This window comes from Lotus japonicus, chromosome 1, assembly GCF_012489685.1.
Source record: "Lotus japonicus ecotype B-129 chromosome 1, LjGifu_v1.2".
NCBI lineage: Eukaryota > Viridiplantae > Streptophyta > Magnoliopsida > Fabales > Fabaceae > Lotus > Lotus japonicus.
In genome coordinates, this window is record NC_080041.1 from 47,846,462 (window position 1) to 47,872,686 (window position 26,225).

Genomic DNA, 26,225 nt, shown 5'->3' on the forward strand with positions numbered 1-26,225 from the left:
CAACGTGTAACATAGTTGTTACACAGTTGAACTTCTTAAATATTTAGTCTAAGTGATTATTTTAGATAAAGGAGAAGTAAAGGGATGATTATTTTTTGGTTATATTGAAGGGATGATTATTTTTTGGTTACATTGAAGGGATGATTTGATCTCACATTACATGTACACAAAGAATAAAAAAAATTAAAGTAATGTAATGAAGTGACATTTTTAGATTATTATCAGAATACTCAAGATTCTTCCTCTCAAAGCAACTCGTCAAGCATTTGCAAGCAAGCTCTCTCGCAGCATATCTTTCATTTATAATAAAACACTGTGCTCATACGTTAGCTTCTGTACCCAGCAGGCATGGAAAATGGAAACACACAGAACGAACCTGCGAGGTTCTGGACTCAAGCAAACGCGCTTCTCAGGAAGAATTTAACCTACCAGGTCAAATTCAATCCCCTTCCACCTCGATCTCATTAATGTTAATTGTCAAATTAGTCACTAATTTTATAAGCGAGTTTGATTTTAATCTCTCGGCAAAAAAACGACGTTTATGACCGTTATTTTTATAATTACAGACCGTTTTTTACCGCCACTCAACATCATTTTTCCAGCAAAGGACTAAAATCAAAATGGCTTACAAATCAGTGACTAATTTGATCATTAAACCAAGGCTTAATAACATTTTTTGTCCCTCACTTATCACGATTTGACAGTTTTGGTCCTTTCACGTTTACTAACTGTTGTAGTTTCAGTTTTTCGTTAACTTTCATCAAATATTTAACGGTTTTTAATTAAAAATCAATTAAAAATTAGGCTTGAAGAGCAATTTTATGTTTTCTGCTTTACAATTTTATGGTTTCTAGTTTTTTTAATTGAGTTTTTGATAAAAATAAAACCCGTTAAATATTGGATGGAAGTTGAAGGAAAACCAAAACTGCAACAATTAGTAAATGTAAGGGATAATGTAGGCTAATAAATTCTTTGAGACACCAGAACTGTCAAATCGTGATAAGTGAGGGACCATGTAAGCCTTAAACCAAAACTAAATCCTTACATTATTTTTCAGAAGCGAAACGTGAAGACTACCGTTAGGCTCATCTTGGCCCCCATCATGGTGTGTCTGTTTCTGGTTCTCATTCAAAAACTGCTTGATAACCAACTTGACAAGGCAAAATACACATGTGGTTGTACGTGTGAAAACTCACATGGGGATGGTCAGTGTGTAAAGGAAGTGTGTGGGATTGGGTATTCGGATTTGGACCAAGTTGGCGCGTGCCCCGTTCCTAACCCTCCGAAATGGCCTCCTCTGATGCAATTTCCCGCTTCAAAATACCGAGCTGTGAGAACGGATTTTCTTTCGTTTTCTGATTTTCCAAACGCTTCTTGCCGAACTGGTGGCTCGTGTCCGGTTACTATGTTCTTCACCGGCAATAACCAGTCACTCGGAGAATGTACGTACGCCATCCATTCTTTATTAACTGTGCATACATAATAATGCGAGAAGAGTAAATGAGAAGAGATAAATGAGAATTAAAAAGGTAAAATAGGAAAACAGTAGTTAATTTTGTTTTAAAGTTAACGAAATTAATTGCAGTTCTTAATATATGTGTTTCTTTTCTTCCTAAATAATAAGTGCTCACTCCGTTCCAAAACTATTGTTGTTTTAGCTTTTGTGTTTTTTTAAATGATTGTTGTTTTACAAGTTCAAAACATTTTATCTCATTTTCATAATTCATGCCATTCTTTAATATTATATCACCCAAATATCATCTTATATTTTTATCAATCACAATTCTCAATAATTAGTAAATTTAACATTAAATAAGGGCATTTCAGTCAAATTATTACATTAATTAATTTTTTTATAGGCAAAGTTTAGTTGTTAGTAAATTAGTTTCTTTACTTGGAATTGGACTCCGACCCCTACACCGTTCAGTCCCTCAAATCCTTATGTCTCATAACTCTTACTATTTGAGCTAACCGTCGACGACTAAATTATGTACATAACCTTAAATAACAATAATTTTGGAATTGAGGGGTAACCGACAGTGTGTATTATAAATGGATGAATGATTATTGTTAATTTTCTTCTTAATTGATTTGATGACTTGTTCGGCATTTTTTTTTTCTAAAGTACTTTTGTAGTTAATATGCTGAATTAATTTGCTACTCACCTGTTTCTTTTTTTTTACAGTTTTGTCTGGGAATATGATCCCAGATACCCTTAGCATAAATACCTCTGATATTGTGGGTAGTTTGGCATCAAATGTCATGGTGAGGTTTTTTTTTTTTCATTTTCTCTATCTAATTTGATTTTGAGTAAATATAGTTTAATTAAATGTTTATGTCAATAAAATAAATAATTATTTATACGCTTAAGAACTCATTTAAATAAATTTAAAATTGTTTACATATACTATGTTTTGCATGTCATTTCAGCTAGCTTATAGCTTATTTGACTAGCTTAAGGCTTATTTGACTAGCTTAAGGCTTATTTGACTAGCTTAAAAACTCTTTAAAAGTGTTTGGTAGATGAGCTTATTTCAGTGGCTTAAAGTTTTAAGCTATAAGCTAATTGAGGTAGCTTAATTATAGCTTAAAGCTTATAGCTTATTGAATTTATTCTCTTTTTTAACCTTATTATTTTATTAAAATTCCACCTTTAGTCTTATATGTTTTATTATATTTAATTTAATAAAAATATAGAAAATTAAATAAGTAAAAATTAATATTATATTTTTAAGATGATAAATAACTCGAGTGAAATTAAAATATTGAAGTTATAATAATTTTAACATTAAACAAAGTAATGTTAAATATAAAATGAATTATACAAGTATGTTCTTTTATGTCATTTTACAATTTCAGCTTGTTCAACAGTTAGTTTTACCAAACACTTTTGTTCCGATCACGTAACTTATCAGCTTTCAGCTAGCTTATCAGTTAGGCGTGGCAAACATAGCCCAAGTATAATTTCTTACTAATAAATCAATCTATTTTTATTAAATTAAATTCAGTATACATAAGGTATAAGTTATTTTTATGATGATAAGACATATGCACTGATAATGCAAATGAAATTTACACTATTATTCAATCAAACTTGAAACACGTGATAAAAAATATTTGTTATTTGATTTAATTTATATATTTTATAAATGTAAATAATAATGGAACATGTTTTTTTAACTTATTTAAATTGTAAGTGCATATAAATTAAATTATACTGTTTTATAAAATTTAACCAAATACAGTTTATTTTGAAAAATATGTGTTTGGGCAAACAGTTTAATTGAACGCTTATGACAATAAGCACTTATTTATAAGTTAATTTGAGAAATTTATTAAAATAAGTTAAAATTATGTTACAGATAAGTATAAGTTTTTATTCATAAAAACTAATATATGCATCTTATGAAAATAAACTCTAAACAACTTACATGAAGACCATAAATTATTTACACTTAGCATACACAAAAACTTATGTTGTAAGATAAACAATAAGTTACTATTTTTAACCCACTGAAAGGCTTTGTTTTTGGGTCTCTTTATGAGGTGGGAATTTGAGGGAGGGCAGGGAAACTGTTTGAGAGTTCTTTTTTTTTTTGATAAGCTTGAGAGTTCTTCTAAAAAATAGGGGAAAAGTTTGGAGAATTTTTAAAACCCCTAAAATCCTCAATTTCTAAAACTTCTACGCAAAGCTTAAAGGTGTTTTGTGAGTTGAGTTTTGGAGGGGAAAGAAGGGAAGGGAAGATGTATGCGAAATTCTCCCCTTAGAGCATCTCCAATTGTAGGAACTTATTTTGGGACTTAACTCAGTTTTTGTGGACCCAAATTGCCACATAGGATTTAAGATACTCATAAGGTCTTCATGCACATTTCACTCTAGTGGTTGAGATCTTATTTTACTTTTGACTGGACCCACAATACCCAATATATTTATATTATTTATTTCCCTCCCTAATTTTTTACTCTGGTTATGGTATTAAAGGAGAGAAAAGAAAATATTATTTTATTTAAGATCCCACATTTGAGAGTACCTGAGCTAAGGCACGGATCTTAGCTTTTGCTAAGATCTCATGCCATGTAGGATAGCTCCAATGGTGATATCTAATAAGATCCGGATCTTATTTTAAGGTCTCAAAATAAGGACTCCATTGGAGATGCTCTTATTTGAGAGATTTTAAAAAGAGAGGGAAAGGTTTGAGGAGTTTCTAAAAACCCTCCAAGACCCTTCAAAAAATCTCTATTAGATAATTTTTAGTGTCCTCAAATTGGGGGTTTTAGATTCTCAAACAAACAAGGGAATAACTTACCCTCATGCCCCCCATTTCCCTTAAAGTCTTCCACTTTCTTCCCTATAATTTCACGAACACACTCTAAGTGGGAAGGGGAAAGCTTTGAGGGTAAGTGAGGGGGGGGGGGGTCCTCCTGTTGTTTGGAAGCTCCAATATATAGCTTTTCATTTTAAATAAGTTTTAAGCAATTTCATTTTGTCTATCATAGTATTATCACTTTGTGAGTTGTGACAAAGTTGTCTTCTCTTACTCCATTTATTCTATGTGAACTCGTATGTTGGTGTAACCCTCAACATGTTGTAGGGATCAACATCCTACACAGGGTACACCAATTTTCTAGAACCTGCTTTCTTTTCGGATCTTCCCATTTATTATCTACAAAGTCAGTGCACACAGCAGAACTCTACATTCTCCATTCCTATCCAGATATCAACAGCTACCAGGCAGCAAGGTATTGTGGATCCCTTCTTCTAAAAAATTTGATAGCATGGCTTTGCTAGATGCACACTGATATTTTAGATTGAAACTTAACAGTTAATTGTGCTATTTATAGCTATTAATCAAGAAGACAATGCATGAGTAAAATAATCAGATAAAGAACTTGCATGCTTTGGTTTCTTTTATTCAATCTTGTGTTTTGGGTGTTATAAGTAGATGAAACTAAGAATTCAGGACAATATCATCAGAACCACATGAAATACATGAAGTTACTAAGAATTGGGTTTTATTTTTGTTAATCAATTCAGTCACCCAGAAGCTACAACTCACATAAGCTTCTTTCCAAAATTGATTTTAGCTTCCGAATCAATTTTAGAACAATTTCCAAACATTCATCCAGTCAAACACAAAGGTTAATTTGCTGTTGTTTTGTGTGTGTGTGTTGAAGGAGGGGGGAGATGATGCCAGGTTGACCGTTGACTGCTCGTAGAAGATATATCTTTTCAGTGACGAAATTTAGCTATAGGATACTTGTACCTTTGTCATATAAATTGTTTTCATATTTTTCCTTCACCGATATGTCTCATCAACAATTTGCAAAATTGGAACCACCAAGAGGGAGTTTACAACATGACAATGTGTTAGAGGTTCTTGCTTTAGTTTGTGGAAAGGGTATAGAGTATAGACTATAGTTGACTCCTTTGTGAGGCATTTGAGATACTTCCACAATGACAATATCCTTCTTGTCAATAAGTCATCCCACAAAATATTTTGATTATGTTGTCTTTTTTTATATACTGTCATGTTGCTCTCTTGACTGATCATAGTCCAAGAGGCTTGTATCTGTTATCTAGACTATTTATTACTTATTCAAGGTTTTTTTCTTCTTTCCAATCGATGTAGAGGTAAGATGTGCTCAGGGTTTACGTTTATGGCGTAATAGTTCTTCTGAGGTGAACAATGAGCTATTTAAAGGTTATAGAAAAGGAAACACAGAGAGACAGATCAATGAGATAGCTGCAGGTAGGTTATCATTTTATTTTTCAATTTCCATAAAGTGTGGAAGGAAATACTTATTTTCATAACCTCTTCATTTTTTGACAGGTTATGATTTTCAAAATTCAAATGGGAATATATTTAATGTCACCATATGGTACAACTCAACCTACAGAGATGACACTGGCTCCCGTCCCATTGTATTGGCGCGTATTCCTCGTTCTGTAAATCTGGTATACCTCAATAAAGATTATTTCTAAAATGTGTTTTGAACCAATTATCCCAAAAGCTAAAAGTTCTCTGATACCATGTCTTTAACTAATTATCACATAGTTTAAGCTAAAATACATGAATTATTTTATATTTCTAACGATGTGCATTTTCTTTGCTGTTATTCTAATGATTGATATACTAACAGTCTCACATGAAACAGAGAGCTCTCAGTCTCCATATATAAATCACTTCTTGCAAGCTAGTGTTGTGAGTCCTATCAAATTTTTTTATTTAATTCAATATGCACTTCAAAGTCAAAAACCATTAGTCATTAGTCCATAGTAATGACTATATTTGAAGTGTATATTTTCTGAGAAGAAACTAGCTTAATCATAACTATTTTTCAAATGCATAAGTTGAATGGAATAAGTTCATGATACCAATTTAACATTCAATTTCTGTATTTTGATTTTATCTCATTATGATGGGGACTGACATCTAGTATCCATACACTTCAGGTATCAAATGCGTACCTTCAATTTCAGCTGGGGCCTGGTACCAAAATGTTGTTTGAGTTTGTAAAGGAAATGCCAAAAACTGAGACCCCAAATAAGTTTGATTTGGCTTCACTTTTGGGAGCTGTCTTCTATACATGGATCATCCTGCAACTTTTTCCCGTAAGTATGTAAATATGTGAAGATATATAATTGCAATGACGTAGTTGTTTGGAACAATAGAATTGAGTAGCAATGAGACGAAAGTACTGACATCGATTGCAGAATTTGTTTCTATTGGCTAAATTTTATTTTTGAATCAGGTCTCACTTTCATAAATCACCCCTTATCATCCTTATTTGTGTGACAACATGTAAAGGACTACATGGTTCATAGTCAAGCTCAACAATTTTATCTGACACTATTTATTATCTTGAGATACTAAACTTTGTTTTCTATTTCTTTTTAATATGTGTATTTATTGACATAGGTTGTCCTGACATCACTAGTTTATGAGAAGCAACAAAAATTAAGGATCATGATGAAAATGCATGGTCTGGGTGATGGGCCATATTGGCTGATTTCGTATGGTTATTTTCTTGCCATATCTGCTATCTACGTGCTGTGTTTTGTAATATTTGGCTCAGTCATAGGTAAGAATCCAACTAGTGAACTGTTTTCTCTTTTTAACATTTTCATCTCTCATTAATGCAACTGTTTTTTTTTCAGGGTTGAAGTTCTTCACAATGAATGACTACAGTATCCAATTCGTATTTTATTTCCTCTTTATAAATTTACAAATTTCACTAGCATTTCTATTGGCTTGTCTGTTCTCAAATGTTAAGACGGCTGCAGGTTTGATGATAGCTACACTATCTTGTTCATAATAATGGGATAACTAATATTTTTTTATCAGATTTGATTACTGACTTTTTTTTTCCTGGTAATTGCAGTATTTGCATATATTGGCGTGTTTGGAACCGGGTCATTGGGCGCCTCTCTTCTCCAATTTTTTGTTCAAGAGAAATCATTTTCAAGTAAGTCAAATGATTGAAATTTGATACTCATCCTGGATCATTCATATTTTTGCAATCATTGTTAATAGGTTAAGTCCTTAATTGTAATCCTAAACCGGAATTATTTTCACTAAAATTTTCTTTTGTGCATTTATTAATCTCTTTAAGAAAGAGAAAAAGAAACTAATTGTTGTATGCAATGCGACATAAACTGTCACCTGGTGTCCTCCCCATTTCCCAACCCTAATCATGATAAGCGATAGCATAGTGGTTCAAGACTTGAAGTGGCTAAAAAACTTGCTTCGGTTCAAATTAAGGCTGAAGTAGATATGTAGGCCATCTTTTATATAACAGTTCTTCTCCACTTCTGAGAAACTTAAATCATAAATTTATCAATACAAATAATAAATAGCTTCTTTACTGCCTTTTCAGCCAACAAGTGAAATTCTTTGTCAATTTACTTGGCATTCATTGAGCTCCAGTCATTCATAACAGCAACAGAAGAAATTGGACTAGGAGTTATAGGTTTGTTTTGTACATGATGAGTAGAGTCATGGTGTTACTTTAGCAATGTGTTGTTTCTCTGGAATAAATGATACTTGTTTACGTTTAAGGTTGCATCCATAGTTGAAGGGATATTTCATGGATAACTATCAAATTTAGAAATTATTATTTCATTCATCACTAAATATTGTGATTGTGTTGAAAATATATATCTATTTAGATTTCATCTCATTCTTTTTTTTTGTGTAATGTGCCAACATGTTTGGCACTTTTTTACCTTTCTTCTGGTGCGTCAACTGTGTTCAATTTCTTCAGGAGGGTGGATCATTGTTATGGAGTTATATCCAGGGTTTTCCTTATTTCGAGGGTTATATGAATTTTCTCAATCTTCTTTCACTGGGGATGCTTTGGGGACTCATGGTATGCGGTGGGGAGATTTGAGTGATAGCACAAATGGCATGAAAGAGGTCTTTATTATCATATTCATGGAGTGGATTTTGGCTCTTATGTTCGCTTATTATATGGATCAAGTTTTGACATCAGGATGCGGAAAAAGCCATCTTTTTTTCATGAAAGAATTTCAGAAAAATCGTAGCTCATCTTTTCAGAAGCTTAGTTTCCAAAGGCAGGACTCTAAAGTTTTAGTTGATATGGAGAAACCTGATGTTAATCAAGAGGTAAATTTTGCTTACATTAAGTACATTCATGTGATGATGCTGCCACAATGAGGAGTGGTAGTATTATATATAATTTAATAACTTGGAATAGCTAAGTGAACTTTTAATTAGGTGTTCTCTCTATTAGAGAAATAAATGACTTATTTCTGTCCCAATCTTTTGTTTATAGAGGAAAAATGTACGATGAAGGTAAACTAAGAGTTAGACTTCATTCACACCTGAAGCATGAATCTAAACATTATATTTTTACAGAAGTCTCTGTTGCAAGTTTTTTTAGCGAATCTGTTGGACATAGAATTGTGAGTCATTGTTTCAACTTTCATTCTTAATGTGTTACTTTTTCTTCTTTTACTCTTCAGAGGGAGAAGGTGGAGCAACTGATACTTGAACCAACTACTAATCATGCAATAGTATGTGACAACCTAAGAAAGGTCTATCCGGCGAGGGATGGTAACCCAGCAAAATTTGCAGTGAGAGGATTGTCCCTTGCTCTGCCTCAAGGGGACTCGCTTTGGGATGCTTGGTCCCAATGGTGCTGGGAAGACTTCTTTTATCAACATGGTCCGTTGATATTTCTTAGCGGTATACATTGTTAGGGGTAGGGGACCCCTAACAAAAATATGAGTAGGATATTAAGGATCTTCGGACTTCTCAAAAGATGAAATGGCAATTTTTAAAATATCTTAGATAGATTATCTTTTCTTATATAGATATAATCTTAGAGACATGTGAATTTACATAAAGCAATATGAATCTCTGACACTTATGTTTTGAAATTCTTTTAGAATTCCATGAATCTTGTATCTTTTTTTACTGATTTTCTCTTCAATTCATAAATTAACCCAACTGATATATACTTACAGATGATCGGTCTCACGAAGCCAACCTCTGGTACAGCATTTGTTCAAGGTCTTGACATAAGAACTGATATGGGTGGAATATATACTAGTATGGGTGTATGCCCACAACATGAGTAAGTTGGAATTCCTCCAACAATATTTATGTTTTTTCTATCTAATTTTAAATGTATTACAACTGAGAAATGATACATATTCTTTTGTTATTTTAGCTTATTGTGGGAAGTTTTGACTGGAAGAGAGCACCTGCTCTTTTATGGCAGACTTAAAAATCTGAAAGGTTCAGCCTTAAAACAGGTAAGTTGAGTTGAGATTATAACTTGAGTGAAGGTTTTGACTGGTAAAATCTTTTACTTTTTGTGGAAGAATAAGAAAATTATATAAGTGGCTGTCTATGCAACAGACTAGTTTTTTATTCTTCCGTGCTTAATTATTTATGGCATAGTAGAGGGTATGGACCTTTATTTAGCAAACAAGACAAGACATAAGCAAATTTAACAACCAGTATAATGCTGCAGGCAGTGGAAGAATCTTTGAAAAGTGTAAATCTTTTTCACGGAGGAGTTGCTGATAAACAAGCTGGAAAGTACAGCGGCGGAATGAAGAGGAGGCTTAGTGTTGCAATTTCATTAATAGGAGATCCTAGAGTGTGTTTTCTTTCAATTCAATATTGTTTACTTAACTACTTGTTTTAGAGTTATTTGTTATGTTTTCTCATTCTGCAAATGTTACATTTTTTCAAGGTTGTTTATATGGATGAGCCTAGTACTGGATTAGACCCTGCATCAAGAAACAGCTTATGGAATGTTGTTAAACGCGCAAAACAGAATCGTGCAATCATTCTCACAAGTACTCTCTTAATCTCTTACTCTCTCTAATGTTTTTGTAGCACAGATCCAAGTTGTTGCATTAAATTCTTAGATCCATTATCTTCATGTTGTATATGATTTTGAATAAGAAATTGTTTGCTTATTTGGTTTCTTAACAAGATATATTGACGTGCTGTGTATACTCAATATGTCAACATATATATTGATAAATCTTGTTCGCATACACTTTTCAGCACATTCCATGGAAGAGGCAGAAGTCCTATGTGATCGTTTAGGAATATTTGTAGATGGTAGCTTGCAGTGCATAGGAAATCCAAACGAGGTAACATTAAAACGCTTAAATGATAGTCTTATCAATAATAAGTACTTGAAAAATAAGGAAAAGGATCCTCTAGAATGAACTTGTATGTTAAGTGAGAAAATAAGGGTGTATATAATCTTACTTGCTAAGTTAAGAGACAAATTCATTTTAGAGAATTTTATGTTGTCAACCTTTCTAGAGAAGTATTACACACAAAAGAAAGGATTTCCTACGTTTGAATAGCTTATTTGATCTTATTTTATAGTATAATCACTTATGGAAGTGTTTGGTTAAGCTTATGAAAATAGTTTATGACATACCTATAAACTCTTTTGAGCTTATTTTCATAAGTTGTTCAAAGTAGCTTATGAATAAGTGTTCGTACCTATTTATAAGCTATTTTGAGTTTATCAAGTAAGCTTAGTGACTAAGTGCTAATGTTATAAGTGATTATTATGATAAGCACTTAATTAAGTTGTTTACGCAAACACAGCTTTAAGTGTGTTTTTTTATGATAGCTGAAAGGCAGATATGGAGGAACCTATGTGTTCACGATGACAACATCTGTGGATCATGAAAAGGATGTTGAGAACTTGGTGCAGAAGCTTTCCCCAAATGCTAACAAGATTTATCATATCTCTGGTACTCAGAAGTTTGAGTTGCCAAAAGACGATGTTAGAATAGGGAGTGTATTCCGGGCTGTTGAAACTGCAAAGAGAAACTTCACAGTTTCTGCATGGGGTTTAGCTGATACCACACTGGAAGATGTCTTCATTAAGGTTGCACGCGGGGCTAAGGCATTTGACATCTAGTCATAATTCAATTCATATTGAACTGCTAGTCTAATGTCTCTATCGGTGAGTGTCTGTTGAGTCTCTGCACTATTTGTATGTTCGAGTATTATTATTGAAACCTTAAACCTTATTACTTGTAGAGTATCAAGAGCGTATATAGCTCTAGGAATTTTCATGGTTTCGTTTGTAATATTGTTTCTAGAGTTTAGTTTATGTGCACCGACAATGTAAAGAGTTTCATACAAATATCCATAATATTTTTTCATGTTTCATTTTTGGGAGTTTCTTATTTTAATTTATGGATGATGTAGCAAAATAGTGAATATATTGATTTTAATTCAGTGTAAAACACACTTCTTTTTACGCCTAGTCAAATAAAATTTAGTCTGATAACACGTTCTTTATTTCATTTTATATTTTTGTTGTTGTATGTATACATCATTATGTGTAAGTGCTCCATCTTTTTGAATTCAATTCAATTTCTTATTCTCTAGAGAGATAACTCTATGATATATTTTCTTTTTATGGATGGTTACTTTAGAGGATAAATTTATAGTTTGAGTCTCAAAATGTAGCTCCATGGACTTTTTGGATATACCCTTGATAGGTCTGATTCCCAGACTTATGAGCAAATGTTAGGTCTGTGAGAAGAACTTCAACTAGAAGTTCTGAAACCCCTCTTGAAGCTCTCTTCAAAAAGTTTCCAAGGTCTAAGACCTTGGAACAGAATGCTCAAAGAAGAAGAAGTAAGGGAAGCAAAGAGAAGAAGAGAATATGAAAGGATATGAAGGTGAGCCAAGGGCACACTTTATCCAGGTGTGCTGGTTTAGAATATGAAAGGAGAATTGCTAAGAGGATGGCAAGGGGTTCTTGGCGGAACCTTCAACCAGACTCTTGGGTAATCTCTCCTAAACCCACTACAATTTTGCGCCCTACCTCTACCATAAATATTCTAACAAGAGGAAGAAGCACTACTTCAGAAGCTTTTTTGAATGATTCCTTATGATTTCCTCTGATATTTTTTCTCTGATAGCCTGATAAATATTCTTAAACTGAATCATGTTGTGTTATGCATAACATGGTCACTTAGCTTTTATTGTTCTATTTTTGCATCAGTTGAGTTATCAGTTTCGGGGGCTTATAAAATTGTTTAAAAGGCTTGAATGTGTAGATAACTGGAGCCTATAAAATGATCTTCCTGCTAGAAAATCACAGTTCAAGGGTGCCAAAACAAAATAAGTTTATGAGTGCTATACCTTAAGTTTGAAAGGATATTATTCAATATGATAGCAGCAGCATGCTGCTACTTTTAACACTTACAAATGAGCTCATTCAAGTGATTGGAATGTCTCTAAAACCCTCCATATTCTGGTTTGATATGGATGCATTTTTGGTCATGAACTTGCACTAGAAGTTGTACATGGCAAGACTGATTATGCGTGTGTGCTCTGACCTATATGCTGTACGAATGGATTTGAAAAATGACTTGAAATGTGGCTATTTTTTCTCATGAAACTGAAAGCTTAAAACTACAAACTAATAAGCGCACATGGGTCATCTATATAGCATGTATATGCTGTCTGTGGAACTGACTGAGAGAGAGAAAAGATTTCAGAATTAATCAGGTTCATTTGGGTTCTTTTTATACCACACGTAGAACCAGTTTGATTTTCCCTTAAAATTAGGAAAAAATACAAATCCTCTTTTCATATTAAATAAAACTAAGCATAGATTAAGAAAAAGTAACCAGACGAATATATACAGCGAAAAAGGACACGACAAATCAACAAGGCAGTTTTCAGGACCAAAAAACTAGGGAGGAACAATACAGGTTTAAAGATGAAGAAGAACAGTACCTCGTCTATGATAGTTACTAGTCTAGCCAGTCCTAATGGTGGACTAGTAACCACCGTCAAATGGTACCTTGTCTGTGATAGCTTCCTCTGAGCACTAAGTACTCATCGAGCAAGGTAAAAAATCCTCCGACTCCGAGTACCAAGTACTCGTCGAGTAACAATCCCCCAGGTATCAAATACTTGTTGAGGAAAAAATAAATAGTCCTCTGAGTACCAAGTTACACGTCGAGTAAGGTTAAACCTCCGAATTCCAAGTTCCTCTTCCAGCAAGCTAAGTAGTCCTCCGAGTATCAATTACTCGTCGAGGAAAAAGTAAACAATCCTCCAAGTACCAAGTTACTCGTTGAGCAAAGTAAATGGTCCTCCAAGTATGTACCATGTACTTGTCGAGCATAGAGAAATTCTTCGAGTGCCAAGTTACTCATCCAGCAAGCTAAGCAATCCTCCAAGTATCAAGTACTCGTCGAGGAAAAAGTAATAGTCCTCCGAGTACCAAGTTACTCGTCGAACAAAGTAAAAGGTCCTTCAAGTACCATGTACTTGTCAAGCAAAGAGAAAATCTCCGAGTACCAAGTTACTCATTTAGAAAGCTGAGCAGTCCTCCAAGTATCAAGTACTTGTTGAGGAAAAACTAAATAGTCCTCTGAGTACCAAGTTACTCGTCGAGAAAAGTAAATTATCCTTCAAATGCCAAGTACTCGCCGAGAAAGGAAAACAATCCTCCGATCAACTGTTTTAGGAATGGACTAGTAATCCCTTCAAGGCGATACCTCACCTATAGCAGCTACTAGTCCTAGCTATTCCTAGTACGAGACTAGTAACCATAAACCTCAAGTGAAGACAACTCACTTCCATTCAAGCTTATGCCATGACTATGTCAAAGCTAAGGGACAATTGTTTTAGAATAGACTAGTAGCCCCATCCAGGTGATACCTCGCCTATAGCCTCTACTCGTCCTAGCTATTCCAAGTATGAGACTAGTAAACCTCTTTTTCTATTACAGGTACTAATTCCAAGATATTCCTAGTATGGGATGAGTAGCCTTCTACATCTATTGCAGGTACTAAGTCCTAGCTATTCCTAGTACGAGACTAGTAACCCTCTTTGTCTAATGCGGGTACTAAGTCCTAGCTATTCTTTCTACGAAACAAACAACCCTCTTCGCCTATAGCAGGTACTAAGTCCTAGCTTTTCCTAGTACGAGACTGGTAACCCTCTTCGCCTATAGAACGCACTAAGTCCTAGATATTCCTAGTACGGGACTAGTAACCATCTTCGCCTATAGCAGGTACTAAGTCATAGCTATTCCTAGTACGAGACTAGTAATCGTTTTTCTCTTTTCTCTTTCTATTTCTCACAACTCTAAGTGGAAATGATATGTGAATGAAACTTTTCCTAGATTGAATTCAAAAGTCTTTTGATTTTCTTTTCGGTAGACCGCAAAACAATATCTATACCTACAAACATCGTTTTTTTTTTCTTCATTATCTTTCTATTTCTTTCACATCACATCATATATCATACTTATCATTTATTTCTCTTCTTATATTTTATCTCTCAATCTATGTAATTTAATATTAAATCAGTCGATTCAAAAGAACAATTAACTAAAAGGGATGAAGATATATATACGTACGAATTTCAGCGGGGGCGTTAAAACCGCTACTAATCCATATGTCGCTAAGATGTGCCTACAATGTGTATGTACAACTAATATTGACCTTATAAACTTTATTATGCAGCATGTAATATTTATAAAATTAAAATCTATATGTTTTATTAGTTAACTTGTACGATATTTAATACAGAATCTGCGATTGCAAAGTAATAGTCAGCCAAACACGGTATTCCATGTGCTCGTATCCTGTAGATTTCTTCCCGCCAGGAAAAAATGAACGGAAGTTACGCGCATAAGCATCCTAGTCATTTAACAAAGGGTATAACCGGGAGAAAAAAATAGATCCCGAGTGAAAATGAAGTGGAGTGTGAATACTCACATTGGAATCAAAATCAGAGAAGTCAAAGGGATACCAATTTGGTGTAACTCAACTTAGAGATAGTTGGACTTCAAGCATTTAGTATTTTAGTTTAATGTTTGATCTTTGTATATATAGAATTAGTCTCATAAATTCCGACGGTGAAATACCAGGAAAATAAAAAAGTAGAGAAATCAAGTGGTGATTATTTTAGATAAAAGAGAAGTCAAGGTATGATTATTTTTTAGTTACAGTCAAGGGATGATTTGATCTCACATTACATATACACACAGAAAATAAGATCTCTGAATCAAAAAATTAAAATAATGTGTAATAAAGTGACATTTTTAGATTATTATCAGAATAGTCAAGAGTCTTCTTGTCATAGCAACTCTCTAGCAATTGCAAGCAAGCTCTCTCATCATTCATTCATATATAATAATAAAACAGAGCACGCGGTTAAGAAAACAAGACAAATTCAACGGTTTGAACTGAACTACAGAGCGAGAAAAAAAGACGCAAGAACAGAACAGAACAGAGTATCATCACTCAGCAGCGTGCTCATTCGTTAGCCTCTGTATCCAGGCATGGAAAATGGAGGAAACACACAGAATGAACCTGCGAGATTCTGGACTCAAGCAAACGCGCTTCTCAGGAAGAATTTAACCTACCAGGTAAAATCCAATCTCCTTTCACCTCGATATCACTCACTCACTCACACTGTCTCAAAATCTTGATCGAAAATTGAAGGGTTAATTATCAAATTAGTCCCTGATTTTATAAGCGAGTTTGATATTAGTCATTTAACAACAACAAAAAAAAAAGACGTTTAGTAGCGGTCAAAATAAACTCCTCACATGCATTTTTCAGAAGCGAAACGTGAAGACGACGGTTCGCCTAATCTTGTTCCCTTTCGCGGTGTGTCTGTTGCTGGTGCTCATTCAAAAGCTGCTTGATAACCAACTTGACAAGGCTAAATACACGTGTGGCTGCACGTGTGAAAATTCACAAGGGGAGGGTCAGTGTGTAGAGGAAGTGTGTGGGATTGAGTATTCGGATTTGGATCAAGTTAGCACGTGTTCCGTTCCGACCCCTCCCGAATGGGCTCCTTTGATGCAATTTCCCGCTCCGAAATACCGAGCTGTGAGAACGGAGTTTCTTCCGAATTCTGATTTTCCAAATTCGTCCTGTAGAACCGGTGGCTCGTGCCCGGTTACTATGTTCTTCACCGGCAATAACCAGTCACTAGGACAAAGTGAGAACTTGCTGCTTAATTGATTTGATGACTTGTTTGGCAAAAAAAATGCTGAACTGAATTAATTTGTTACTTAACATTGTTTCTTCTTTTGCAGTTTTGTATGGGAATATGATCCCAAGTACCCTTAACATGAATAACTCTGATACTGTGGGTAGTTTGGCATCAAATGTCATGGTTAGTTAATTATTACTTCTTTTGTCTTTTTTTTTTTTGAAAAGTATTATTTCTTTTGTCATTTTCTCTATCTAATGTGATTTTGAGAAAATAGTTTAATTAGATGCTTATGTGAATAAAATAAATGTTTAATTATAAGCTTAAGAACTCATTTAAATAAATTTAAAATTGCTTATGTATAAGTATAAGTACTTATTAATAAATTCGTCTAATCTTTTTATTAAATTACGTTACTTTTTTTAGCATAAGGTATATGTACCGACAATGTAAAAGAATTTATACTATTAGTTAATTATATTTGAGAAAGGTGATAAAAATGTTATTCGATTTAATTTACATATTTTATAAATATAAACAATAATGTGACATATTTTTTAACTTTTTTAAATTGTTAGTGCATATAAACTAAATTATATTCTTTTTACAAATTTGTATAATTAGTTTACTATTCTTAACCCACCAAAGGCTTTGTTTTAGGGTCTCTTTGTGAGGCTGAAATTGCATGGAGGGAAAGGGAGGCGAGACTGTTTGAGAGTTTTTTTTTGTTTTTTTTTTTTAATTGTGGAAGAGTTTGGAGAATTTCTAAAACCTCTAAAACCCTCAATTTCTGAAATCTCTAAAACACACAAACAAAACTCTCTCTTAGTTACATTTTTTAGTTCCCCTTGTTTGGGGGTTTATAACTCTCAAACAAGAGAATAAAATGTCCTCATTCACCTGTCTTGACCTCCCCACTTCTTCCCCTCTCCTCCCCTAAAAACTCACAAATCCTCTAATAGGGAAGAGGAATGGAGGGTAAGTCCTTCCATTGTTTGGAAGCTCAAAATTCCACTAAAATCCCAGATTGTAAAAAAAATTCCCCAAACACCATTCCCCCTTTGGTTTGGAGTTCAAAATTTCACAAAAAAGCCTCAATTAATTTCAGGGAACTCAACAAAATAACGGATTTTCATATTTTTCCCAAATCTTTCTCCCTTTTCCCAAAACACACAATTTTGAGAGTCTGTGATAAGCCTCTCTTTCCTTTCATTACCTCTACTCCAAAATCCAACTCTCCAATATATAGCTTTTCATTTTAAATAATTTTTAAGCAATTTCATTTTGTCTATCATAGTATTATCACTTTGTGAGTTGTGACAATGTTGTCTTCTCTTACTCCATTTATTCTATGTGAACTCTTATGTTGGTGTAACCCTCAACATGTTGTAGGGATCAGCATCCTACACAGAGAACACCAATTTTCTGGAACCTGCTTTCTATTCAGATCTTCCCATTTATTATCTACAAAGCCAGTGCACGCAGCAGAACTCTACATTCTCCATTCCTGTCCAAATATCAACAACTACCAGGCAGCAAGGTATTTGATAGCGTGGCTGTGCTACATGCACACTGATATTTTCTAATGAAACTTGACAATTCATTTTGCTATTTCTAGCTATTAATCAAGAAGACAATGCATGAGTAAAATAATCAGATAAAGAACTTGCATGCTTTGGATTCTTTTCTTCTATCTTACCTTTTGGGTGTAATAAGTAAATGAAACAAAATGTTTATGACAATAGTATTAGAGCCACAAGAAATACAGGCAGTTACTCAAAATAGGTTCTAAGATTAGTTTGAATTAGCTTTTTTTACTTAATCAATTATGGAACCAGAAGCTACTCATAGAAGCTTCTTTCCAGAATTGATTTTGGTTTCCAAATCAGTTGTACGTTTCCAAACATCCGCTTATAAGCCATTTGGGTGCGTACGAAAGCAATTATTGAAGCTTATCTAGTGCTTTTTCTAGTAGAGAAGCTTCAATAAGAGCTCTTTGGTGTGTATCCAAATAGGCTTGAAGTCAAACACAAAGGTTAAGTTGCTTTTGGTTTGTGCGTCTGTATTTGGGGGGGGGGGGGGGTAAGGTGATGCCCGGTTGACTGCTCATAGAAGATATACCTTTTTAGTGAGGAAATTTACCTATAGGATGTCATATAATTTTTTTTCCATATTGTTCCTTCACTGATATGTCTCATCAACAATTTGCAAAACTGGAACTACCAAGAGGGAGCTTACAACAGAAAAATGTGTAAGAGGTTCTTGCTTTTACTTTGTCGAAAGGGTATATAGTTGTCTCCTTTGTGGGGAATTTGAGACACTTCCACAATGGCAGTAACCTTCTGTCAATAAGTGCTCCCACAAATTATTTTGAACATGTTTGCATGGAATGTACAGGTCTTTTTTATATACTGTCATGTTGCTCTCTTTGCTGATCATTGTCCAGGAGGCTTGTATCTGATGTTTTGAGTACTGTTACTTATTCAAAGTTTTTTTTCTTTCCATTGGATGTAGAGGTAAGATGTGCTCAAGGTTTACGTTTATGGCGTAATAGTTCTTCTGAGGTGAACAGTGAGCTATTTAAAGGTTATAGAAAAGGTAACACACAGAGACAGATCAATGAGATAGCTGCAGGTAGGTGTATCATTATATTTTTTAATTTACATAAAGTGTGGAAGGAAATAGTTTTTTCATAACCTTTTCATCTTTTGACAGGTTATGATTTTCAAAATTCAAATGGGAATATATTTAATGTCACCATATGGTACAACTCAACCTACAAAAATGACACTGGCTCTAACGCCATTGCATTGGCGCGTATTCCTCGTTCTGTAAATCTGGTATTTGTCTATAAACTTTCTTTCTGAAGTGTGTTTCGAACCAACTATCCCAAAAACTTAAGCTTCTCTGATATCATGTCATGAACCTATTATCCCAAAGTTTAAGCTGTTGGGTGATGAAACATGAATTACTTATAATATATTTTTAACTATGTGCATTTTCTTTGCTGTTATTCTAATAATTGATATACTATCAGTCTCAGTATATAAAATCACAACATGCTACTTGCAATCCAGTGTTGTGAACTATCAGAAACTTTATTCAGTTTGAAGTCAAAACCGTTAGTCATTAGTGAACAGTGATGGGTATTTTTGAAGTGTATAATTTCTGTGAAGAAATTGCTTTAATCATTACTATTTTTCACATGCATAAGTTGAATGGAAGAAGTAAGTAGAAATATAATCAATATCATAATACCCATTTAACATTCAATTTATATACTTTATATTTCAAAAACTAGTACTGTTACTCTTTCAGTGAACTTGATCTCTGTTACTAAGCTAATAAGTATTTGCAATGACTCTTTAGATCCATTTTTCCACTTTTGATTTTGATAAAATTTGGGTTTCCTTCTTTGTGCACCTGATAGATTATGATGGGGACTGACATCTAGTATTCATATACTTCAGGTATCAAATGCCTACCTTCAATTTCTGCTGGGGTCTGGTACCAAAATGTTCTTTGAGTTTGTGAAGGAAATGCCTAAACCTGAGACTCAAAATAAGTTTGATTTGTCTTCTCTTTTGGGTGCTCTCTTCTATACATGGATTATCCTGCAACTTTTCCCCGTAAGTATGCAAATATGTATAATTGCAATGATTAGTTGTTTAGGCCTCACTTTCTTAGTTCTCCCATTGCCATCTTTATTTGTGTGACATCATGTAAACCCTCTCTCTGGATAAGGTTTCTTGCACAGGACTATACATGATTCATAGTCAAGCTCAACAATTTTATCTGACACTATTTATTATCTTGACATACTAGACTATGTTTTCTAATCCTTTTTAACATGTTTATATTTATTGACATAGGTTGTCCTGACATCGCTAGTTTATGAGAAACAACAAAAATTAAGGATCATGATGAAAATGCATGGTCTGGGTGATGGGCCATATTGGATGATTTCATATGGTTATTTTCTTGCCATATCTGTTATCTACATCTTGTGTTTCGTGATATTTGGCTCAGTCATAGGTAAGAATCCAACCAGTGAACTGCTTTCTCTTTTTTAACAGTTCATCTCTCATTAATGCAGCTGTTTTTTTTCAGGGTTGAAATTCTTCACAAAGAATGACTACAGTATCCAATTCGTGTTTTATTTCCTCTATATAAATTTACAAATTTCACTGGCATTTCTATTGGCGTCTCTGTTCTCAAATATTAAGACAGCTACAGGTTTGATGATAGCTACACTATCTTTTCATAATAATGGGAAAAATAATATTTTGTTTTATTAGATTTGATTACTGACTTTTTTTTCTGGTAACTGCAGTAATTGCCTATATGGGTGTGTTTGGAACTGGGTTATTAGGTGGCTTTCTTTTCCAATTTTTGATTCAAGAGGAATCGTTTCCAAGTAAGTCAAATGATTGAAATTTGATACTCATCCTGGATCATTCATAAATCATTGTTTATAGTTTAAGTCCTTAATTGTATTTTTACATAAACTGGAATTATTTTCACTAAAAGTTTCTTGTGTATTTATTAATCTCTTTAAGAAAGAGAAAAAGAAAAAGAAACTAATTGTTGTATGCAATACGACAGAAACTGTCACCTGGTGTCCTCCCTATTTCCCAACCCCTAATCATGATAAGCCATAGCATAGTGGTTCAAGAGTTGAAGTGGCTAAAATACTTGCTTCAGTTCACATCACTTCATGTTTTAATCCTGACTATTCATGATTAGATCTTGACATACTAAAATATGTTTCTCATAAGATACTTCCCCTATATACATCCACTTCTGTGACATTTAAATCATCAATTTATCCATACAAATAAAAGACAGCTTCTTTGCTGCCCTTTCCACCAACAAGTGAAGTTCTTTGTGAATTTACTTGGCATTCGTTGACCTCCAGTCATTCATACCAGTAACAATAATAACAGCAACAGAAGAAATAGGACTAGGAGTAATAGGTTTTTTTTGTACATGATGAGTAGAGTCATGATGTTACTTCAGCAATGTGTTGTTTCTCTGGTTTGATTCATACGGATGAATGATATCAGTTTACATTTAAGGTTGCATCAATAGTTGAAGGGATATTTCATGGATAACTATCAAATTCAGAAATTATTTCATTCATCACTAAATATTGCGATTATGTTGAAAATATATATCTATTGAGATTTCATCTCATTCATTTTTATTTGCGTAATGTGCTGTCAATATGTTTGACACTTTTTACCTTTCTTATGGTGCGTTAGTTGTGTTCAATTTCTTCAGGAGGGTGGATCATTGTTATGGAGTTATATCCAGGGTTTTCCTTATTTCGTGGGTTATATGAATTTTCACAATCTTCCTTCACTGGGGATGCTTTGGGGACTCATGGTATGCGGTGGGGAGATTTGAGTGATAGTACAAATGGCATGAAAGAGGTCTTTATTATCATATTCGTGGAGTGGCTTTTGGCTCTTATTTTCGCTTATTACATGGATCAAGTTTTGACATCAGGAAGTGGAAAAAGCCCTCTTTTTTTCTTGAAAGGATTTCAGAAAAATCGTAGCTCATCTTTTCGGAAGCTTAGTCTCCAAAGGCAGGAGTCTAAAGTTTTTGTTGATATGGAGAAACCTGATGTTAATCAAGAGGTAAATTTTGCTTACATTAAGTACCTTGATGTAATGATGCTGCCCAATGAGGAGTGGTAGTGTTATATATAATTGAATAACTTGGAACAGCTAGGTGAACTTTTAATTAGGTGTGCACTCCATTAGAGAAATAAATGACTTATTTTTGTCCCAATCTTTTGTTTATAGAGGAAAAATGTACGATGAAGGTAAACTAAGAGTTAGACTTCATTCATACCTGAAGCATGAATCTAAACATTATATTTTGCACTTGAAGAAGGCTTTATTGCAAGTATTTTTTGCAAATCTTTTGGACTTAGTATTGTGAGTCATAGTTTCTACTTTCATGTATGATGTGTTACTTTTTCTTTTTTTTCTCTTTAGAGGGAGAAGGTGGAGCAGCTAATACTTGAACCAACTTGTAATCATGGAATTGTATGTGACAACCTGAGAAAGGTCTATCCGGCGAGGGATGGTAACCCAGCGAAATTCGCAGTGAGAGGATTGTCCCTTGCTCTACCTCAAGGGGAATGCTTTGGTATGCTTGGTCCCAATGGTGCTGGGAAGACTTCTTTTATCAACATGGTCAGTTGATTTTTCTTAACAATATAAATTTTAGGAAAATTCATTGCAAGCCCCCTACCCCTAACAAAAGTATGAGTAGGATATGAAGGATCCGTTCAGACTTTATCTCATAAGACGAAATGATAATTTTTAAAATATCTTAGACAGATTATCTTTTCTTTATTATTGAAATTGGCCAATTTGTTAATCTTAGAGATGTACGACTTTACATAAAGAAGTATGAATCTTTAAGTTTTGAAATTCTCTTAGAATTCCATGAATCTTGTGTTTTCTTTGACTGATTTTCTCCTAAATTCATATATTGACCCAACTTATATATGCTTACAGATGATTGGTCTCACGAAGCCATCCTCTGGTACAGCACTTGTTCAAGGTCTTGACATAAGAACTGATATGGGTGGGATATATACTAGTATGGGTGTATGCCCACAACATGAGTAAGCTGAAATTTCTCCAACTATATTTATGTTTTTTCTATCCAATTTTAAATTTATTACAACTTAGAAATTATGCATATTCTTTTGTTGTTTTAGCTTGCTGTGGGATGTTTTGACTGGAAGAGAGCACCTGCTCTTTTATGGCAGACTTAAAAATCTTAAAGGTTCAGCCTTAACACAAGTAAGTTCAGTTGGTATTATAACTGGAGTGAAGGTTTTGACATGGAAAATCTTACTTTTTAGTGGGAAGAATAAGAAAATTATATTAGTGGCTGTCCATGTAAGATATTAGTTTTTGCTTCTTCCCTACTTAATTATTTATGGCATGGTAGAGGGTATGGATCTCTATATAGCAAGACTGTAGTATAGATACAAATTGATCAACTGTTTCGATAGCATTTATTTAGAAAACAAGACAAGACATAAGAAAATTTGACAACCAGTATAATGCTGCAGGCAGTGGAAGAATCTTTGAAAAGTGTAAATCTTTTTCACGGAGGAGTTGCTGATAAACAAGCTGGAAAATACAGCGGCGGAATGAAGAGGAGGCTTAGTGTAGCAATTTCATTAATCGGAGATCCTAGAGTGTGTTTTCTTTCAATTCAATATTTTTTACTTAGCTACTTATTTTAGAGTAATTTGTTACTTTTTCTCATTTTGCAAATGTTTAATTTTTTCAAGGTTGTTTATATGGATGAGCCCAGTACTGGATTAGACCCAGCATCAAGAAACAGCTTATGGAATGTTGTTAAGCGTGCTAAACAAAATCGCGCAATCATTCTCACAAGTACTCTCCTAATCTCTTACTCTCTAATGGTTTTTGAAGCACAGATCCAAGTGGCTGCATTAGATTCTTAGATCCATTATCTGCTTCCTGTATATGATTTTGAATAAGAACTTGTTTGCTTATTTGGTTTCATAACAGTATTGACGTGTATACTCAATATGTCAACAAATAGATTGATAAATCTTGTTTGATTACACTTTTCAGCACATTCCATGGAAGAGGCAGAAGTCCTATGTGATCGGTTGGGAATATTTGTAGATGGTAGCTTGCAGTGCATAGGAAATCCAAAGGAGGTAAGTGGTAACATTACATTGCTTAAATGAAATAATTATCAATCAAAAGTATTAAAAAAATAAGGAAAAAACTCCTCTAGAATGAACTTGTTTGTAAAGTGAGAAAATAAGGGTGTATATAATCTTGCTAAGTTAAAAGACAAGTTCACTTTAGAGAAATTTATGCTGTCAACCATTCTCGAGAAGTCTTAACCACATAATATAGCATTTCACGGGTTTGGGTAGCTTATGGCTTACTGTGCCCAGCCTATAAGTTAGGTCATGCAACTAATGGGAAGCCCATAGATTGCATAAAACCATTTAGGTGCATTTGGAAGAGGTTATTTGATCTTATCTTACAGTATAAACACTTATGCAAGTGTTTCATTAAACTTATGGCATCCCGATAAGCCTTTTTGAACTTATGAATATGTGTTTATACCTACTTATAAGCTATTTTGAGTTTATTCTAATAAGCTTATCAAAGAAGCTTATAACTTGCGCTAATGTTATAAGTGTTTCGCCTAATTAAGTTGTTTCCCCTAGCGCAACTTTAGGCTTCTACTCTCATTCCTCCTTATACGTGGTTCATAAATTAATAGAATGAAAAAATCTTTACTGGTTATTCAGTATGCACTTTGAATGTTCAATCATTTACTGCCAAGTGAATTTTGTTTGTTTGTGTGTATTTTGTTTATGATAGCTGAAAGGCAGGTATGGAGGAACTTATGTGTTCACGATGACAACATCTGTGAATCATGAAAAGGATGTTGAGAACTTGGTGCAGAAGCTTTCCCCAAATGCTAACAAGATTTATCATATCTCTGGTACTCAGAAGTTTGAGTTGCCAAAAGACGATGTTAGAATAGGGAGTGTATTCCAAGCTGTTGAAACTGCAAAGAGAAACTTCACAGTTTCTGCATGGGGTTTAGCTGACACCACACTGGAAGATGTCTTCATTAAGGTTGCACGTGGGGCTAAGGCATTTGACATCTTGTCATAATTCTATTCACATTGTACTGCTAGTCTAATGTCTATATTGGTGAGGGTCTCTATTGAGTGTCTGCAATATTTGTATGTCGAGTATCATTACTGAAAACTTTATTACTTGTAGAATATCACGAGCGTGTACAGCTCTAGGAATTTTCATGGTTTCCTTTGTAATATTCTTTCTAGAGTTTAGTTTACATCCATAATATTTTTCCATGTTTCATTTTTGGGAGTTTCTTATTTTAATTTATGGATGATGTAGAAAAATAGTGAATATTGATTTGAAGTCAGTGTAAAACTTTTTCAAACACTTCTTTTTAGGCCTAGCCAAATAAAATTCAGTCTGATAACACATTCTTTATTTCATTTTATATTTTTTCTGTTATATGTATACATCATTTCTTATCCAATTTCAACTAGAAGTTCTGAAACCCCTCTTGAAGCTCCCTTCAAAAAAGTTTCTAAGGTCTAATACCTTGGAACAAATTCTCAAAGAATTGAAGAAGTAAGGGAAGCAAAGAGAAGAAGAGAGTATGAAAGGATATGAAGGTGAGCCAAGGGCAGAATTTCTGAAGGTGTGCTGTGCTGGTTAGAATATGAAACGAGGATTGCTAAGAGGATGGCAAGGATTCTTGGCAGAACCTTCAACCAGAATCTATGGTAATCTCTCCTAAACCCACTGCAATTTTGCGCCCTACCTCTTCCATAAATATTCTGACAAGGGGAAGCAACAGAAATTCAGAAGAGTTGTTGATTGATTTCTTATGATTTGCTCTGATGCTTTTTCTCCGATAATCTGATAAATATTCTTAAACTGAATCATATGGTGTTCTGGCTCTAATTCTGATTAACTTTTCCTTATGCTCTCTGATTATGCTTTAACATATCCTAATTACATTCATTATGAAGTTACTAACATTGTGCTTGAGTTGCTACAAACAAAAACTGGTGTTTTCGAAGAGGGTTGTCATCATAAATTGTTGAGTTTTTGTAGCATTACACTTTGAAGTTTTTGTAGGAAAGTGTTGAATTAAAATATT

General features: G+C 33.8%; 1 protein-coding gene and 1 pseudogene across 1 annotated transcript; both read left to right on the forward strand.

Annotated features, from left to right (window-relative positions):
- The first annotated feature begins 248 nt into the window (after positions 1–248).
- On the forward strand, positions 249–11,681 carry LOC130739078 (ABC transporter A family member 7-like; annotated as a pseudogene).
- Positions 11,682–15,696: 4,015 nt separating this feature from the next.
- LOC130739164 (ABC transporter A family member 7-like) lies at positions 15,697–25,495 on the forward strand. Its single transcript, XM_057591424.1, has 18 exons — positions 15,697–15,915; positions 16,112–16,496; positions 16,594–16,673; positions 17,883–18,030; positions 19,005–19,124; positions 19,206–19,330; positions 19,961–20,119; positions 20,363–20,525; positions 20,601–20,726; positions 20,824–20,907; positions 21,774–22,135; positions 22,499–22,699; positions 23,027–23,136; positions 23,233–23,317; positions 23,593–23,721; positions 23,818–23,923; positions 24,128–24,216; positions 24,899–25,495. Exons 1-18 carry the CDS (start codon positions 15,829–15,831, stop codon positions 25,196–25,198), a joined length of 2,859 nt encoding a protein of 952 aa, XP_057447407.1. The 5' UTR covers positions 15,697–15,828; the 3' UTR covers positions 25,199–25,495.
- Positions 25,496–26,225: the final 730 nt, after the last annotated feature.

Coding starts and splice junctions, on each gene's coding strand:
- LOC130739164 (XM_057591424.1), top strand. CDS start 15,829: ATGGAAAATGGAGGAAACACACAGAATGAACCTGCGAGATTCTGGACT. Junction 16,497..16,593: donor TAACCAGTCACTAGGACAAA/GTGAGAACTTGC, acceptor CTTCTTTTGCAG/TTTTGTATGGGAATATGATC. Junction 18,031..19,004: donor AACAACTACCAGGCAGCAAG/GTATTTGATAGC, acceptor CATTGGATGTAG/AGGTAAGATGTGCTCAAGGT.